Consider the following 20309-nt stretch of genomic DNA (forward strand, 5'->3'; position numbering starts at 1 on the left):
GTAGCTGAAGGATCAAAATTAATCAGAGGACATATTAAGTATGTCTACCTGCTGGAAATAACAGTCAAAACTCTTATTTAAATCGCCAAAATACACTGATAGTAACTACAGAAATCAACCATCCGAAGGCAAATGAGCTAAGACAATCTCCTAGCATACATTCAAGTATTTGGACTCATGTGGACTGGTTTCTACACTGGCAAAATAGCCTCAGCTTCCTCACCCATCATGGTAACACGTGCTGAAAAAGCTGAGGCTATCATGCCAGTGCAGAAACCGATCCACGTGAGTCCAAATACTTGAATGCATGCTGGAAGATTGTTTTAGTCCGTTTATCTTCTGATGGTTGATTTCTGTAGTTACTATCAGTATATTTTGGCAATTTAAGTAAGAGTTTTGACTGTTATTTCCAGTAGGTAGTTTTACTTAGTATGTCCTTTGATTAATTTATATATAAACTAGCAATACATCCTGGAGTTGTCTGGGTGTTATGACCTACAAGCACATTGTATTATTTGCTCCTTATCTGCAAAATCGGTACAGCTGATATACAGTTAATGGCATAATGGAAATTATTGTTTGTTTAAAAGTGATGAAAGTGCTTTCTGTTCTGCATATAAAATGGGGTTAATACGATTTTGTCCAGAAAATCATGTTTTCAAAATTATTATTTCCCCCCATCCTCACTACAATTTCTTAATTTGTAACTCTCTGAATCTTTTTTTTTTTTGTTATCTATGTAGAAAAATACAGAGATTACAAATCTGAGAAAAACATATTTCTTATAGTTTAATTTTTCTTAAAGAAGGCGGTGCTCCAGCATGGCAGTAGTCAAATGGCTGAAACAAGTAAAAAGAAAAAAAAGAAAAGAAAAACACTCAATGCTCCTTCCCCCTTCTCGCCCACCCATTACCTACTCGATTTCACTTTTGTCTGATGTTTCCTGCATGCATAGAATTTTACTGAAATAGCAAACTTAAAAAATACCAGACCACCACCAGGAAACTCGACATGCTAGAAACAACAGGTAAATAACATTATTTCTGAAGAAACTTCCCCACTTTCCAAAAACCTAAAAGTGAAACATTGGAAGTGTGTAGCTTTTTGAAAGTGATTAGGTGATGGGTAAAATTCTTAAAGATTCGTACTCTCTGTTTTTTCTCCATGGATTACGAAGAAAAATATTTGAAAAAGTAAAAAATGAATTTGGTGTGGAGAAGGAGAAAATTAAAATATTGAGAATGTGTTTTGTGGGTGAAATTCTACAGTCCTGTATTGCAAACAGAGGAATCAGAAGAAATTTAGGAAAAAACTAAGGCAAGGGAGTGGAAATGTCACCCTGGACATGCCAGAAAGAAGAGGTAAAGGACAGGATTTCTGGAAAAACTTTCTTTTCAGTTTATATCAAAGATCATATTTGTAAATATGTTCATTACAAACACAAATTACACGACCAAAAAAGATAATTTCAATTGGATTTGAGCTTTAAATTTGCGTGTGCGCACTGCAAGAAGTAACATAATTCGCACAGAAGTTTTACCTAGAGTGTATGTATGTGTGTGTCGAAGGAAGTTATTTTACAGCATTCTTTTGGTTGAAGAAGCAAAGTTGTCAACTCAACATATATGGGATCATCATCATCATCATCATCATCGTTTAACGTCCGTTCTCCATGCTAGCATGGGTTGGACGGTTCGACCGGGGATCTGGGAAGCCAGAAGGCTGCACCAGGCTCCAGCCTTATCTGGCAATGTTTCTACAGCTGGATGCCCTTCCTAACGCCAACCACTCCATGAGTGTAGTGGGTGCTTTTTACGTGCCACCTGCACAGGTGCCAAGCAAGGCTGGCAACGGCCACGGTCGGATTGGTGTATTTTATGTGCCACCGGCACGGAAGCCAGTCGAGGCGGCGCTGGCATCGGTCACAAGTCGGATAGTCCTTTTTACGTACCACCAGACCAGGGATCCTGGCTGGTTCAATTCGATTTCGATTTCGCTTTCGCTTGCCCCAACATGTCTTCGCAAGCAAAGGGGGTTGGCATGGGTGCCTGTCGTACAGTCGGATTGGTGTATTTTACGTGCCACTGGCACGGAAGCCAGTGGAGGCGGCGCTGGCATCGGCCACGAGTCGGATGTAAATTTCTTTTAATTTCTTTATGCTTTGAAGAGAGCAAAAATTGAAAGAGAGGATAAAGTGAAAAAGTGACATTTACTTTGAAGTGAGTGGAGAAAGTAAAAGAGAGAAAAAAGTGAAAGATGCACATGTATATGAAATGGACATGTATGTGAGAGAGAGTGAGTGAGTGAAGGTATGTGTTGTGCTGTATGAATTTTTTGTATGTATGTGTCACTCACATTATCTTTCATATACATGTACAAAAATAGGTGGAGGTAAAGAATATGTACACCACCTGTTTTTGGCATAACCCTAACCTACACACCAGGTGTGCATATTCTTTACCTTCGCCCATAAATACATATGCATACATCTTTTGTGTGTGTGTGAGAGAGAGAGAGAGACTCTATTTCCTCATAACAAATAGAGAGATGGATGTCTTTTAATGCAATTTTTTGGCTGTTGCTTATTTTCATAAATGTTTGGCAGAATTCTATGCATGTGTGAAACATCAGACGAAAGTGAAACATTTGAAGCACATTGAAATATTGTTTGAAAATGAGCTCAAAATTGTGTGACCCGCGTACTTGCCGAGCTTATTTTAGTTGTAAAAAAAGAGTTGTTGAGTGAAAAACATAGTTTATTTGGTAGATAGATAAAAAGCAGCGGCTATGTTTTGTTATAACTCACAAAGGTGTCAATGAACTGTCATCCGAATCAGCTGCCTTCTTCGTTAATTCCATAATTTTTTTTATTTATTTACTTTTGTTTTAAAGTAAAAGACAGGAGAAACTGAAAAATGTTTGAACGTGTATATGAAATGGACATGTGTGTGTGGGAGAGAGAGAGAGTGCCACTTACACAAACATGAGAACACACACGTTCACTCACTCACTCTCTCTCTCTCTCTCGCACACATGCACATGTATATACAAAAAGGATGTATGCATATGTATTGATGCATATACGTATACATGATAACACACCCTTTCAGTCACTCTCTTTCTCCCTTCCTCTCTCTCTCTCTCTCTCTCTTTCTCACACACATATCCATTTCATATACACGTACATACATCTTTCATTTTCTCCTCTCTTTCACTTTAAAACAAAAGTAAATAAATAAAAAATTTTTACGGAAATTAACAAACGCAGATTACAGCTCTGCAAGTCAAAACGAAAGATCGCCTAAACCAGTTTCTTTATTAGGCCTGACTAATTTGGAGAAGCATTACTTTCATTATTCACACATCATCAGTCTCGTAATCGAACACTGTAATTTTGGTTGAAATGTAAAGTGTGAAACTATTTTCACTTTCTAATGAAACCTCGTTATTGTAGCTTTCAATATCAGCATGTTTCACTGTTGAATGGATGGGGTGGGGAAGTCATATATATATATATATACTAAGACACACATACATACATTAATGAATACCTCAAGCCTATCTCTGACCCTGTGTGCGTCTATCTGTGTCTTTAGATGTGTGTGTGTGTGTGTCAGTTATCACAAAAATGTATGTATACTGACAAACACAAACACCGACACACACATATACTTGTCAGTCATTGGCCTAACGTATGTTACGAATGCGTGAACACACTCATATAGAAAATGTGACGTCATCGTTGTTGTGGTGGTGATATAAAATGTTGTTTACAATAGATGACTAAAAGAAAAATGATAATCTTAAATTTTTGTAATGCAAATAAGTGAATGAAAACATAGTTTAGTTGGGAGCCAAAAGCTTATGAATCTTTTGATACACCATATGTCAAAAATGGCAACTCGGTTTTGAAATACATAAGGAACATACGCACACACACACACATACAAACTCTCTTTTATATACATATATATATATATATATTACTTCAAATGTACAGTAAACAAAAGACAAAGACAGGTGAGGGAACAAGAAGCAGGTGCAATAGTTTGACGCTTGGCGAAAAATGGAAAAGCCTTTGATGTTTCATGACTACGCTCTTTGTCAGAAAAAGGAGGTAAAAATGAGATGGGATTAATGTTTTAACATGATGAAATGACCAGAAGAAAGAGGCTAAATGGAGAGGAGATAATAACAGTGACCCAGCTGAACTGGTGTGTGCAAGTGCATGTAAGAATGGTGTCTGTGAGTGTGTATATGTGAGCAAGCTTAAGACTATGTGAGCCTGTGTGTCTATATGTATAAGTAAACCAGTGTGCGTATTGTGATGTGTGTTTTGTGTATTTATACATGCGGACATATATATATGTGTGACAGGAAGGAGTTAAGGTGTTCACAGGAAAGCAAGATTATGCTGATATAGTTGTTGATATAATGACCATATAGCTCAGGAGTAGAACTGGTGAACTGTGAGAATATTTGAGCTTCAACAAAGCTGATGAACATTGGGGCCCATTTGCATTCCCATGGCCACTCCAGATACCTAATGATAAAAATCCTCCAAGAATGAGAAAGTAGTTGAGGGCAGCCAAACAACATCTCAAAACTCCAGAACCCTGACATTGCAACCACCTTTGAAGCCAAAATAAGTCAAACGACAAGTCTATTGATGATGACTGGGGAACCATTAGCTACATTGTCACAGAAATAGCAAACACTATCATCAGCTTCACCAAGACCAAAAATCAAGACTAGATTAATGAAATTGATATTGAAATCAACAACCTGATTGAGGCAAAAAAAGAAAGCTTGACTGGCTCATGAAAAAGACTGAAGATCTAGACTCAATAAAAAGGCATTTCCCAAAGCTAAAACAAGAGTGTCAAACAAAACTAAGAGAACTGCAGAACATTTGGTGGTAAGAAAAAGCAGTCAACCTTCAGGGTTGTGCATGTAACCTCAGAAATTTCTAAGTTGGAATGAAACAGCTATTTGGACCAGTATAAACATCAACTGGATCCCTTCTAGCAGCTAACAATACAAACATCCTGACTGACCACAAGACATACACTAGAAGGAACATTTTTAACCCTCCTAAGTAGAAACTCGAACACAACCAAGAACTTCCTGAGAAATGTTCCAAATCACCCTCCTCAGCTATAGATGAACACGAGGCCTGCTGTTTATGAATTCAAGCAAGCTATGAAGCAAAAAAGATCAAGGAAGTCTCCAGGCCCAGATAACATCCCTTTCAAGCTGATCCAACATGGAGGCTTACCCTTGCAAACCTATATCTTTATTCTCTTCCTGAAGATGTGGGAATTCCTACATGCACCTAAAGAACTGAAGGATGCAGTCCTCATAATGATCTTCATAAAAGGTGATGAAAAATCTTCAGGAACTATAGAGGAATATCAACATTGAAAAGGTCTTTTCCAGGGTTCTTCTAACTTGGCTACAGACCATCACCAAAAAGATTCTACCGGAATATCACTATGGATTCTGTGCCTCTATTGGTACAACTGACATGATTTTCTATACAGTTCTATCATTAAGAGATGAGGAATTATGTACATTATTTACATTATTTACAATTGACGGATGTTTGTCCTCATCTTGTTTGTTGTTAACACAACATTTCGGTTGATATATATATATATATATATATATATATATATATATATATGTATATATGTGCTAAATTATTTGTTTTGATGAGATGTAAAAGTCAATATGTTCGATTGTTCTTTCTGTTCTATTCTGACAATGTATGTTTTATGCTTTTATTTGATGGTGTCTTATTATCAGTGTATTACATTTTATTTAATTTATTTAGTTTATTTTTGATTCTTTGTTCTTTTATCCTTGTATACTGTATTTTATTGCTCAAAGGAGAAGAATTCTTCACTATATCTTAGTTTCTTATGGAGACACATAGCATGCCACAATTACCAAAATGTATTGATAGAGAAATAAATGAAATGGCAAATAAAAAACAAAGTACTTTTTGAAAAGTTGCATCAGCAGCTATGATGCATGACAATTGTTTGCACAGCATCTCACCTGCAAGGTGCTGGGGCATGATGGGTCAAAACAATCATAGTGATTCTGAATAAAGAGTCTTGTGAATTCCATTATCTTTCTTTTATATTTTTATAAACTGTATGGATACGAAAGAATTCCTGAAGTAAATCCAGTGGCAATTACCTCCATACTGATGTTGACATCAGTTAACCATATATTGTGAATGGGCTTTATAACAGCATAATACAAGGTGTATACCGAAATATAAAATTATTACTTATATAAATCAGAGCAGATTTATATAAGTAATAAACAAAACAAATATTTTATGAAAGGCACAAATCTGTTGTACTAAAGCACAAAAGTAGTTGTATGAAAGCTTAAAAAATAATACGTAGGTTGTGTACCCTAGTATGCTATACTCTACATTCTACTATGCACTGGGGTTATATGAGATGCAACACAGCAGTTATAGCATCTGATAATTTTTTTGCTAATTCATCTGCATTTATTTAATAATAACAGCAGTAGTATTGATTCTTTGGAATTTACTGGGGCTATCTGGTAATCTGAAAAGAGAATTTAAACTTATGAATTGATTTTGCAGCTATGTTGAAGTGTGTCATTATTTTTGTGTTTTTGGTGTAATGTAACTGTTGAAATATGCTAGAGCTGTGTAGTTGGGAGCAGAGAGCAGCCAAAAATTAACAGCTATTTACAGCAGGCTTCATAGAATAAGAACCTAGCCAGATCTTTCCTACAAACAATTAAGCTAGGTCACATCAATCTCAGTAGTGTGGAAGGGCCTACAAAAGTTGTGAACACTGTTCTTTCTTTGAATAGATTCTGAAAAAATATACTCTTTTTGTACAACTAGATCTTTTATTTGTTCGCTTTCTGAAAATACTAACTCATCTTTAGAATGACACAAAGTTGTGAGGTTTTAAAACTGATGTGTACCCGGCTTTTATTAACTTGGCTATTTCAGGTTTTTTCAAGTATTGTGATGCTTAGATGTATAATTTTGAAGATACAAAAGTCAGCTAATTTAACTTTGGTTTCTAAAAAAATATTTTCATTAAATATTTTTGTATCTATTGGAAACATATTTGATAACATTTTTGATCTAATCTAAGAACAATAAAATTTCTCAGATGTATTGTGAAGTAATGTATATTGAAATTAAATTGGAATTTGGCTGTAATACAAACTAGAGCATACCTTTATGGCATTGTGGACCAAAAGGCTCACCAACTCCTGATCCAACAAATACTTTACCATCATCTGAAATTGAAAATTAATTAACAGAAGTGGTAAAAAAATCAATAAATATATTAAACAATGTTGTTTTCATTAAGAATGGATTATTTAAGAAGTCTATCAGAATAATAAAACCATCACTAAAATAAATATCTTATACAAACTAAATAAATCCATCACTGACTTGCATAATGTTGTATCATAAAAATGATGGAAGTAAATATAGCTTAAAATAGGATAAGAGAGTCAAAACTACCTGCATGGTAGGCTATTGAACCAATATTCCATCCAGGATACCGATGCTTTGGATAGTCCTACAATCAAAATTACAAATCTTTGAACAAAGTAGTATTAAATTTTTTAGTATTTCAAAAAATATTTTTGTCTTTTATAAATCATGTTTGAAAACAAGGGTCAAATCAAAAACTTACTCGTCGGGCAAGTCCAATTGCAATAGAACAATTCTCACCAGGGTCAACAATTTCCAATTCAAAATAATGGTATGTGGGGTCAAGTGGTGATCTTGCCTGTGCCAAACCAACATCTATAAGCTTTTTTCCTCGACCTGTGTATTCCATAATCTGTAGACAATTCAATTTAAAACTGTCATTAACTAATTTTACTAAATCTGAATAAAAAAATATCAGCACAAAATTCAAGTATTTTATCTATGTTTTTTTTTCTGTTACATGTTTTTAGAATGCATTTTAAATTATTTTCAGTGCTGTTGCTTAACTCCAGGATATCCTAGACTGAGCAGACTCATCATCAAAGGCATACCAGTTCTGTGCATCCTGTTTTTTTTCAGAAGTCCGTAGAATATGTCTTTCTCTTTATTTAGATGTGATTTAAGAAGATTCAGCTGCTATTTCCAGTAGGCCCAGTATTCATATAAAATACTCCAAAACAACATGATGTAATGACCAATTAGCCCTCAGTTATGTACGTCTGATTTAGCAAATAAACTTTATATTATTATACAATTATCAATTAGTGCTCAGACACTGTATAAGGACTTACAATCACTTTATTATCCCTAAATGTGTCCTTGTTATCATTTACCATCTTCAGCTGCCTTGACCATACCATATTGGACCCTTCAGTCTTGACTGTGTTCTACTGTCATATAAAAAACTGCCTACAGTTCTGGGCTGGATGAAAGCATATCACTTTCTATATTACGATATTTTGGATACCTAATTTTTTATCTATCTATCTTAAAACTGAGATATTGTTGATAATATTTTAAAGGAACAAAAAAATCATCACTTTACCTGTAGAGAGGTAATTATTGAATCTATAAAAAAGGTTTTTCCTCTGAATAACAGATTTGATCTTTATAAATAAAAAGTAATGTTACAAGTCAGCCATGGAAAATAACAATGATTCTTCAAATTCCTTCAGTTTTATAAGTTTTATAGCACAGTCTGATCTATACAGTAAAACATTTGAGTGTTGGGTCCCATAGGGGTAGTGACAATATACTGTGCTTGAGTAGACCTGTAAAGTCAAGAGAAACTGTAGTCATGGCTGATGCTGGTGTCAGGTCAATGGCATGTAAAAAAACAGCTAATATCCTCTTGGAATGGTTAGCATTAGGAAGGGTATCCATCTGTAGAAACCTTGCCAAATCAGATTGGAACCTGGTGCATCTCCCCAACTTACCAATTTTTCAGTCAAACCACCCAACCCATGCCAACATGGAAAGATGTTAAATGATGATGATGATGATGATGATGATGATGATGTATTCTTGATATTGGACTGAGAGGTAAGAATATTCTATTAATTTTGGTGTTTCCAGTAACTGGTAAAGTATCTCAATCTTGGTCAGAATTTTTAGGATATACATAAGTGACACATAATTGAATATGGTGGTCTCCCATAGGATCTTATCACTGCAAATGATTTAGTGAATTTGAAAGATTTCATTAGAAGAAATCAATAGGTTATTTTCTCAAGATGGATAAAATCCCATCTACTATGTCCTCATTTCATAGACATCAAAGTCAATGAACAGCCACCTGAAAGACTTTATTTTGCAATGGCATTCTCCAAGTAAAACCTCACTACTGATCTGGCTCACATGACCTGGTAAGTATATAACATGCCTAAGGTGCCATGCAAAGAGACTCAATATAAGATTACATAGTTGCAAAGTGAACTTTTTAACTAAACAACATGTCTGTGCTTCTATTTCATGTTTGAAAATCCACTTCACTATCTAAAATTCAAAACAGTTATTGATGGTAAAAAATTTTGAACAGGTGAAGAGTGAACTAATGATTATTATTGCAATTTCTGTTATGTGTTACTGTCTGTTATCTTTTGCATATTCTTATGTAAATGAATTTATCCTGAAACTTTTACATACACCTTCTGCTGTAATTTGTTATGCATGAGTCAGATCACTTCCATTTTGGTGCCAATATGATGTAACATCATTTGAGTCTATAAAAGGGTACTATCTGATGTAAAACAAACAAGACTGTCCATTTCATTTATCTCTGAATAAAGCAAAGCCTTTCTACTGATTTTGTTAGTGTTTTACATCAGATGATATACAGGATTAAGTTGAGTCAAGGCGTTAATGACAAATTATGAGACTGGGTAAGGGTATAAACAAAGAAGATATTCTTAAAATAACATATTATGAAGGTATTGTAAAAATATTAAACAAATAGCAATAATACAACAATATTAAATCTCTGAGTGAGAAATAAAGAGTAGCCGTACGGAATCATAAAATATAATTGCCAACTAGATGTGGCGGTCCCATAGAGAGCGATGCTACTGTTGTTTTTAGTCCTAGGAGGACCTCCTCCAGCTGGTTAACAACACACTGTATGTGTCTGATTAGTATTTGAAAGGAGAAAATCATCGTTTCCATCTCTAGCCTTACATGATACACACAGACCCGGGTTTCTGGGTAGTAACCTGTCATCAATGTGTGATAATCACGAGCTAGTGATGAGAACTCATTCCACAAGCAAAATACTATATGCTTTTTCCAGTGACAAATAAGAAATATTAAATCTCTGAGCAAGAAGTAAACAGTAGCAGCACGGAATTGTAAAACATAACTGCCAACTAGATGTCACGGATTACTACCCGGAGACCTAGGTCTGTATGTCACATAAGGCTAGAGATGGGAACGATGATTTCCCCCCACAAATATTAATCAGACACAGATAGCGTGTCATTAACCAGATGGAGATGTCCAACAGTAGCATCGTCTTCACATCTAGTTGGCAATTATATTTTATGATTCCGTGCTGCTACTGTTTACTTCTCGCTCAGAGTTTTAATATTGCTTATTTCTCCTTTTCTAAGATCAGCGACAGTTTGTCACTGGAAAAAGCATATAGCATTTTGTGTGTGGAGTGAGTTCTCATCACTAGTTCATGATTATCACACACTGATGACAGGTTATTACCCAGAAACCCAGATCTGTGTGTATCTCGTAATGCTAGAGATGGGAATGATGATTTCCCCTTGCAAATTCTAATCGGACACAGACAGTGTGTCATTAGCCACCTGGAGGATATGTCCTCCTGGGGCTAAAAACAACAGTAGCATCGTCCTCTATGGGACTGCCACATCTAGTTGGCAATTATATTTTACAATAATACAACATTTTAGAGAATAAATCCATTTCTAAGAAAGATGGTATTAATATGAACAAAAAACTACAATAAAATTATACCAAACTACTACTGACACATCCATTTAAGCGAATCTGATGCAAACGGGACCATTCATCATCAATATTGTCAACGGTCATTAGAATAACTTCATCATGCTGAAAATGGCTGTCCAAATGAAGCTCTAGTTCTTCTCCTTCAGAATGTAGACCAACAATAGGAAAAAGTCCTCCATGAGGCCAGGGCACAACAACAGTACCAATCTGTTGCAAAAAAAAACAAAATTAAAAAAATTAAAAAAACACAGCATATTATGAGAATATAAGAAAAATAAAATAATCATATAAATACTTTTTACATGGACAGGATATAAAGGATATAAAATTGTGATGTTCAAGTCCAGTCCAAGGAAAGTAGTAATACAAGTGTATTAGTTGTAGATTGAGAAATCTATAGCATCTACTTATCAACAGCAATGCCACTGTCACTGTCAGAGGATACTTATCATCATGGAATGCTTCTTGGATGCTCTCAAAATTAACCCTTAACACTTTTAAATATAAATGAATCGACCAAAAATATAATGAAAGGCTTGAAGGATGATTTACTTGTGAAATTTTATTGCACTTTATAGTGGCAATCAACCACTATACATACAAAGTGAGCACATGTCACACCAACACTAAACTAATTCAGGCACTCCAACACACACATATAAAATCAAATGATAAAAACCACAGATCAAATTATATAACTCACATCATTCAACCTAAGATTAAAAGGAGAAGTTGATGCATACAAAATACAAGAATTTCCCACAGTAACAGAAATTCCATTACTTCACCATAATGTGTAATTAATTTTCCCATTGATTTTCATGTCATAAAGTAAGAATGCATTCTAATGGATTTCTTCGAAAAACAACAAAAAACAAGTGACACAGCCACTTTTTAAGCATGAAAATAACGATTTCTAAATGTATACAGTACAACATAGATATACACGAAAACATTTGAAAAGAAATACATTAAGGTATAAATGAGAAGTTTAATATCATACAGACTACATTCTAACCACAAATGAGGTGGACCAATGGGAAAGGACTGTTATGGAATGAGAGCAACTGAGATGAAGGCCACTATATTTCAGCTTATAGTTTATCAGTACTGAAATCTAGTTGAGAGGTGATGAAAATTGTTTGTTTGTTCATAGCCCATCATTTTTTTCTTACAGCTCAGTGTAAGAACTCGGATCATTATAAACTCCTCTTCTAATTTTTATGTTACATGCACATTTTGGATTATCAGTAAAAACTTACATACATTCCCCTTTAAGTACCAACCCTTTAGCAATATTCTTTTGTAGTCAATTCAAGTGGAGTTGGTAGCATTTCCATATTTTCAGTTTACACTTGTTCTAAGAGTATCAGCTCCTTGACACTAGCAACTCATTATGAATTCTTCAAACTCTACATCATTTGCAAGAGTTGCAATATCTTCCTGAATTTGATGTAGACCTTCTGCTAGTGGAAAATTTGTTAAGTCATGGATACAGTCTGGTTAAATATTTTTGCAAGCATTTTTCAAAGTGATAGTGGACTCACTGGCTATATGAGAATGCAAGCTTTATATGTGATAGATGCACCGAAGCAGAATGTACAAGCATATTTGAAATTGAGTCTCTTAAATGCCCAGATAGCTCATTAGAAGTAGTTGATAGCTTCTGTTACCTATGAGATGTAATTAGCAAGGGAGGTGGCTGCTCTGATAGTATAGTTGCTAGAGTAAGAACTGGTTGGAGAATGTTCAGGAAGCTACTACCATTGTTGACAACAAAGATCTTTTCCCTAAGAATGAAGGGTAGATTGTATCATGCTTATGTATGCAGCACTGTAGTGAGATATGGGTATAAAATGCAGAGGATTTAAGAAGACTGGAAAAAAAAAACAAGGTGAGCATGTTCTGTTGGATGTACAATATGAGTGTGCATGAAAGAATTAGCACAAAAGTGTTGAGTGAAAAATTGAGTATAAAAGGAATCAGATGCCATGTCCAAGAAAGAAAACTGCACTGGTGTGTGCAGTATATGATGTGTATGGATGAAGAGAGCTGTATAAAGAAGTGTAGTTAGCTTAATGTGGCTGGGACCTACAGAAAAGAAAGACCCAAGAAAATATGAGATGAAGGTGAAAGCTGACCTGGACACTGGGCCTAAGAGATAAGATGACAAAGAATTGGGATTTCTGGTGATATGAGGTTCTCAAAAAGATTCACTCTCATAAATAAAACTGACACTTGGAAGCGCTATGTTTTGGGTTCAATCATTACAGTGACTCCCTCCCCTCATGCATTATGCCTGCCTCTTCCCCACTGGCTCCACAGAACTAACCAACCATATCATATCTGTCTTGTCCTTCCTTCCCCTCTCCAGCAACTGTATCATCTTTACTACTCCTGCTACTTGCTGCTTCTGTTCTTCTACATCCCTCTATCTTCCCTAGCTCCTGGCTCTCATTTCAGTCACCCTTCAGTCCTAACCACTTTAGTAGTCTGCCTCTCTACCCTCATTCACCTTCCCATACAGACTTGCAAACTATCTATCACTTCTACTCAGATTGGGCCTTGTGGGGCCACCTCTAAGTGACCTCACATTATTTAGGTCTTGTAGCTTCTACTGATCATCTCTTTTTCTTTTCACCTCCGTCACTCCCTCTCATAGTAATCTCCTTAGCATGAAGCTGACCCCTCCTGATTTCCCCCAGGACTCAATGACTTGTGAATTGCACAGTGACTTTGTGCAGGTGGCATGAAGGAAAAACATCCAGTTTATGCTGTAAAGTGGTTGGCACTAGGAAGATTATCCAGCTATAAAAACCATGCCAAAGCAGACATTGGAGTTCAATGCAGTCCTTGGATACATCAGACCCTATCAAACTGTCTAAACAATGCCAGCATGGAACATGTATAGGATCTTTTCCTTTTGATGGACAGAATTTTCTAGTTAACTAAACAATTTGAAACTTCGTATACTGGTAGAATGTGTCAAAAGAAAACATTATTGTAAACAAAATTGAAAACAAAATTGTAATTTGTAAGTTTAACGTAGTTTAATTATTCGAATTTTAACCAATGAAATTCGAGCATTTGAGCTCAAATCATTTGCTGCGTTATCGATATTGATAAAGAAACATAGCAGACGCATGCCGCATACACACACACACACACACATATTCAGGTACATACACACATACACTTGCACACACACACACACACACATACACACACACACACACACACACACACACACTCTCTGTCACTCTCTCTCTCTCTAACACATGCATATACATTTGCATAAGTACATAGTAATTAATATATAAGCGTACACACACATACAAACGGAGATATACATACACACACATACGCACACAAGCATACATACACGTTCGTGAGTTGCCCCTTGCCGCAACAAATTTACACAAAAGGTAAATAAACCAGAAGGGGGGGGTCAATAAATTAAGTACCAATTATCCACTGGTGTCGAGGATTTTTTTCCTAATTTATATCACAGCTTCCGACAAGCTGGGGTATCCTCTTATGAAAAAATATTTCGCAAATTTTTACAATACGACTCACACTCTACGCGCAAACTCTAGACCGCGTTAGGCATATTACTGTTTTGCTTTTGTTGTTTTGGGCCCTTCAAAACTATGGGAGAAGCCTTTTCGGTAAAAAAAAATAAAGACAATATCGTTAATATTTTTATTGGGCGACGAAATTCATCGATTTAAGAGATATAGCTGTTATTTCTAGCACATGCAGAAGACAGAAGAGAGAGAAGGATGAATAAGACGTGTGTGTGTGAGTTTTTAGACGCAGCAAATGATTTGAGCTCAAATGCTGCGATTTCATTGGTTAAAATTCAAATAATTAAACTACGTTAAACAAATTACAATTTTGTTTTCAATTTTGTTTACAATAATGTTTTCTTTTGACACATTCTACCAGTATACGAAGTTTCAAATTGTTTAGTTAACTAGAAAATTCCGTCCATCAAAAGGAAAAGATCCCATGGATATTAAATGATAATGATGATGATGATGAGTTTCAAAGTTGAGAGTTTTATTTTATCCTACAACTCAATTATGCTATCCACAATATGTTGCATTTCTGTGGTTCTTTTTTCCCTTAACAATCTTTCAAAAGTTATTTGAAAGTTGTTTTGATAATAGGCCTTGAAGTTAGCTATCAGAATTAATCCAATAACTAGAGAAAAGAAGTTGTATTCTTGGGGATATACTTCTTCTCATTACCAGTGCAAATTTCCAAAAGAATGCTTTGTTGAAAATATCGTCTAACACTCTACCTTTGTCTTCAGTAATACACAAATAGAGACATTAATTTCATATATTTCATATTTAATTTCATATCACATAATTTTTGGAAGCTTTAAATCTTGGCGTTGATTTTCCATCTTGAGAAATGAAAGTTCTAGCAAGTATGAACTTATAAAATAGTGTTGTTTTGTCAACACTGCACTGGTGTGTAGCAACCTTTAGCAAAGGCTTTTTTCAGTGGCTCAAGATACGAGGGGCGTTCAATAAGTAATGCCCCTGACCCACTTCCCATAGCAGTAGAGCAACGACACTTGGCACAGTTATTAGTCTTTTCCTACATAGGAACTACCCAGAGTTATGCATTTCTCCCATCGTTTGATACAGCTCTGGAGACCGTTTTTGTAGAAGACCCCAGCTTGGTCCTCCAACCACGACATGACTTCAGAAATCAAGGCTGCATCATCTGGGAAACGCTTTCCTTTCAAAATCAACTTCATGGCTGGGAAGAGGTGAAAATCAGAGGGTGCAAGGGGAGGAGTTCATAGCTGCACGTCTGTGCTTCTGATCTGGTAACACGCGAGATGTGGACCGGAGCGTTGTCCTGCAGGAGGAGGATGCCTTTGCTGATCTTGCCCCGCCTCTTGATTTTGATAGCTTCTCTTAATTTCCTCAAAAGTGAAGCATAATAGGCTCCTGTAATTGTGGTACCCTTTGCCAGGAAATCTGTCATCACTACTCCGTCCTGGTCCCAGAAGACTGTGAGCATAACCTTGTCAGCGGAGGGCTGCACCCTTGCCTTCTTTGGAGGAGGTGAGTCACGGTGCTTTCACTGCATTGACTGGGCTTTGGTCTATGGATCATAGTGATGGACCCAGGTTTTATCCTGTGTGATCAGTCTTTTGAAAAATTTTGACTCATCTTCTTGGCACATCTCCAAATTCATCCTCGAGCACTCAACGCGTTCTTGCTTCTGGAAAGGTGTGAGCAACCTGGAAATCCATCTGGCAGACACCTTTTGCATATGCAAATGGTCATGAATGATAGTTTCCACAGACCTGGTACTAATCTTGACCTTATGGGCTATTCGGCGAATAGTTATGCGTTGACCTTCCAAAATGGCAGCCTCAACTTGACGGACAGACGTCTCATCAACGGCAGAAGGGGGCGACCAGATCTGGGAGCTGTTTCCACAGAGTTCAGACTATGTTTGAATTCACAATGCCAGCGTTTTACAAGGTCATATGATGGGGCATCATCACCATAAGTTACTTTCATTTCATCAAAAGTCTCCCGTGGTGTGCGTCCTTTCAAATACAAAAACCAGATCACTGCTCGACACGCAACAGGCTCCATTTCACACTTGACTCAGTTCAAACACCTGTAAATCAGAAACCACAATTAGTTCAGAGCTGTAATTCGCCACTTAATCTATAGAGGTATAAATAAGTACACATGCAAAATTTCAGCTAGATCAAACAACTGCAAGTGGGTCAGGGGCATTACTTATTGAACGCCCCTCGTAATTAGTAGCAGCCTCTGGATCAACACTGGCAGCTTCACCAGTCATTTTTGATGTTCTGCAAATTCAAGCACTTCTTAAACCTTACTAACCAGAGAATGTTTCACTCACATTTTCTGTAAATTGTTATACAAACTTTTGGCTCTTTATATTTACCATTGTGCTTATTGGTACATTATACTGAGTCTGATCCATGAAGCATCACATTAGATCTATGAAAAAAATAAGGCTTGAGCAATCAAAATAGTTTCTTGAAAACCTGACTTAATTTTCTCTCTAGTGTCACCTATTGTTCCTACTGCAGCCATTGCAAGCTTTGATGCTTCAGCAATGTGGCTGATATTTTTTCTTCTGTATCAATCCTTTTTAAAGTGTCAAGTTTCATATCCAGTGTAATCCCTTTAAGGTTCCTTTTTTGCACTACTGCTTTCAGTTCCACTTGATGGCTTCTTTCAAGAGAAATTGTAGGTAAATCCAATAGCAGTGGGAATCAACAATTATCCATAACACCTATAGAGTAAAAAATAGCACAAGGAAAGTAGTTTTGTGAAAGGAAAAAAATTGTCATCTTATTCCTATGGATGTAAAGATGGAATCAAGATGAATGGGTAGGGGAAATACTGTATGGTTACAGCTAATTGAAGGAGTGCTGGATTTATGGTCACCTTGAACCACTGATTTAAGCCATAAAATATCTGCACACTACTCTCTTTATCTCTATTTCTCTCTCACTCTCTCTCACACACACACACAAACACACACAGTTGTGTTAACATACAACATATGTACCGACAGACATTACTTTCATGATGGTGCTATTACTGTTGTTGGCACTTAGTTATTCAACAATTGGTAGGTTGGTGGTGATGCTGGCTGTATTAATGATGGTGGGTGTATTCTAGGTGGCTATATTGTTCTGATTAACTGTAGTGTTCTTACTGCTTAGTATCAAGTCAATCCTCACTGACCTAAGATTAAAGACATTTCATTCATAGTGTTCATACTATTGCTGTTGTTGCTCATTAAGAGCAATATATGTAGGGCCATCACCAACAACATCAGCATGATGAAAGGTCAGCTGGGATAGATTGTGGAAATGCTGGAATGGAGATGTATGCTGTTTATAAGCAGTAAGGTGAAAGCAAGCCTCTGCTGAACTTTTCATGAGCATGGAACAAAATACAAATTCTTCTCAGTAATTAGCAAGATAGTTGGAGTACATATATTGTTAATAGAGAACTATATAAAATAACTGAGGTACTCAGAGTGAGAGATTGATTAATTCAGCTTAGTTAGTCATAAATAATACAACTATGACATTTATCTCTGCATATGCATCACATTCAGAACTGACAGATGAACAGAAGGACCGTTTTTATTAGACTCTTCTGTAAACTACCTCCTTAAAAAATCAATGTTGGACAACATCATCAGAACTTCTCTAGCATTTATGATACAAGGTTACAGTACATTTGGAGATCACTGTAATGCAGCAGGATAAACAATATTCTTAGTTTTCCCCATTTGGTGTGAGTATGAAGAGATTGTTGTCATTTCCAACTCTTGAACAACCAACATAGAGCTGACCATGGGAAAAGCATTGCTGCATAAAGTGAAGTCCAACAACTTTGAGTGATTGTCCTTGACTCTTGTAAATTGACATTGCAAAACTAACTCTTACTGGAAATTGAAGTCTCTTAATTTAAAGGGCATGTCTGCTGGAATCAGTGGAATTCTTAGAATAAACACATTTTCTCCCTTCCCTTGCCCAGTGAGAATTGTTGCTTCCAAAAGATGTGGATGCATTTGCCTAACAATCAGTCTTTGAGGGATCCAGATTTCTCAAAATCATGATTGGAACTCCTTTCTTCAATGCTAGTTTGTAAGAAGGTATTCCAGGAAGATCCAAAGAGTTAAGAAACTCAGTAGTTATTAATGTGGCTTATTGTTTGTGTTTGTCCCCTATTACCACTTGATAAGTGGTGTTGGTGAGTTTACGCTCATGTAACTTAGTCGTTTGGTAAAGGGGGCCAATAAAAAAAGTACCAGGTATAAAAAAGAAAGAATTGGTGTTGATTTGTTTAATTAAAATTCTTCAAAGTAGTACCCCAGCATGGTCACAGTCTGATTACTGAAAAAGATAAAAGAACCACTAAATTCCTTTGTAAAAGTTTTAGCTAAGGAAGGTAACTCTTATTCACCTATCTCAGTAATACTATGACATTGAAACCTCTTGCAGCCACTTTACCTGCTAGAATAGCAATCCAAATGCTTTTAAATCAGATCTTAATGCTGGATGTTTCAAATCCAAATGAAGGGCAGATTTTCAATCCGCATTCCAAAAAGGTATGTTTATATAGAACAAATGTAGACTAAGATACAAGGGTCCCAGATAGCCAGACAGAAGTTTGCTTTTATTAATATAAATGTATACTATTTAGTTGCTGATACATCCAATACTTTGCATTTCATTGTGGGCTAGTAGTCAAAGTGTTGGGTTCACTAATTCCTGAACTAAGTGATATGTTGTATCTTCCTTGCTCAAGTGTACTCAACTGAAAATTATTACTACTTGCTTCAGCTACGAAATACCGAATGCTCTACTGGGTTAAGGTTGTGAAGGCCAATAAAGTATTAATGTCTTGTCACAACTAAATAGACACCTAAAATAATTAGTAAAAGCATGGTACATCCTTCCAAGTCACTTTTGAGTGATGGCTGTGGTTTTATTATACCTTAAATGTAATTAATGATAAAAAATACATAAGGATTCTTACATCTACAGAATAGTTGCAGGTATGGGTGTGGTTAAGAAGTTTGCTTTACAACCATATGGTTCTGGGTTCAGACCCACTATGTAGTATTATGGGGCAAGTGTCATTTATGGTTCTCCCAGGTCAACTAAAAAAACCTGTGAATGGCTTTGGTAGGTAGAAACTGTGAGGAAGGTCACTGTGTGTATGTCAGTGCGTGCGTATGTGCAAGGCCACTGTGTGTGCGTATGTGCAAGTGTATGTGATTGTACGTATGTATGTGTATATATTATTTTACTATTTCCAGCTTAAAGCCTTTGACCAAGCTGTGTATGTGTGTGTGTGCACACATGGTATGTGTTTGTTCCTCACTATATGCAGTCAGTGTTAGTTTGTTCATGTCTCTGTAAGTTAGTTTCAGCAAAAATAGACCAAGAGAAGTATCAGAATTTAAAATAGGTATTGGGAACAAGCTGATTTGATTGACAAAATCAACATGGCCACAGCTGGTGCAGCCAACTAATCTGACTGACTGCCCCAACATGGCCATAGTCCAATGATTAAAGTTATCTACAAGAGTAAAAAAAATACTGACCAACAAAAAATAAATCATAACAAAAATATTTCTGAAATAAGAGATCCTCTCTGAATCACAAAGAACCATTTTATGAAAAGTGACAAGCTTTTGTACAAGGCAAACATTTTGACTAACCCAAAATGATTTCATCAATAATTAGATAAAGTTAAAATAGAAATTAATGCAACAGCAAGATGAA

General features: G+C 36.0%; 1 protein-coding gene across 3 annotated transcripts in view; it reads right to left on the minus strand.

The window, feature by feature from the left end:
• Positions 1-2137: 2137 nt before the first annotated feature.
• The window catches only part of LOC115220388 (SPRY domain-containing protein 3), a 123969-nt gene continuing 105797 nt past the window's right edge, over positions 2138-20309 (minus strand). Inside the window, exons 6-10 of one of the 3 annotated variants that reach the window (XM_036510080.1) lie at positions 11006-11191; positions 7716-7865; positions 7541-7598; positions 7246-7308; positions 2138-2159 (exon numbers count right to left, since the gene is read on the minus strand). In XM_036510080.1, the coding sequence (XP_036365973.1) occupies positions 2155-2159; positions 7246-7308; positions 7541-7598; positions 7716-7865; positions 11006-11191 (462 nt within the window). In that variant the 3' untranslated portion in view covers positions 2138-2154. Of the gene's footprint in view, positions 2160-6352; positions 6594-7245; positions 7309-7540; positions 7599-7715; positions 7866-11005; positions 11192-20309 lie in introns of those variants that run through there. The other 2 variants (XM_029790507.2, XM_029790506.2) reach the window with 2 other exon arrangements.

Source organism: Octopus sinensis, linkage group LG16, assembly GCF_006345805.1.
Source record: "Octopus sinensis linkage group LG16, ASM634580v1, whole genome shotgun sequence".
In the NCBI taxonomy this organism is placed as follows: domain Eukaryota; kingdom Metazoa; phylum Mollusca; class Cephalopoda; order Octopoda; family Octopodidae; genus Octopus; species Octopus sinensis.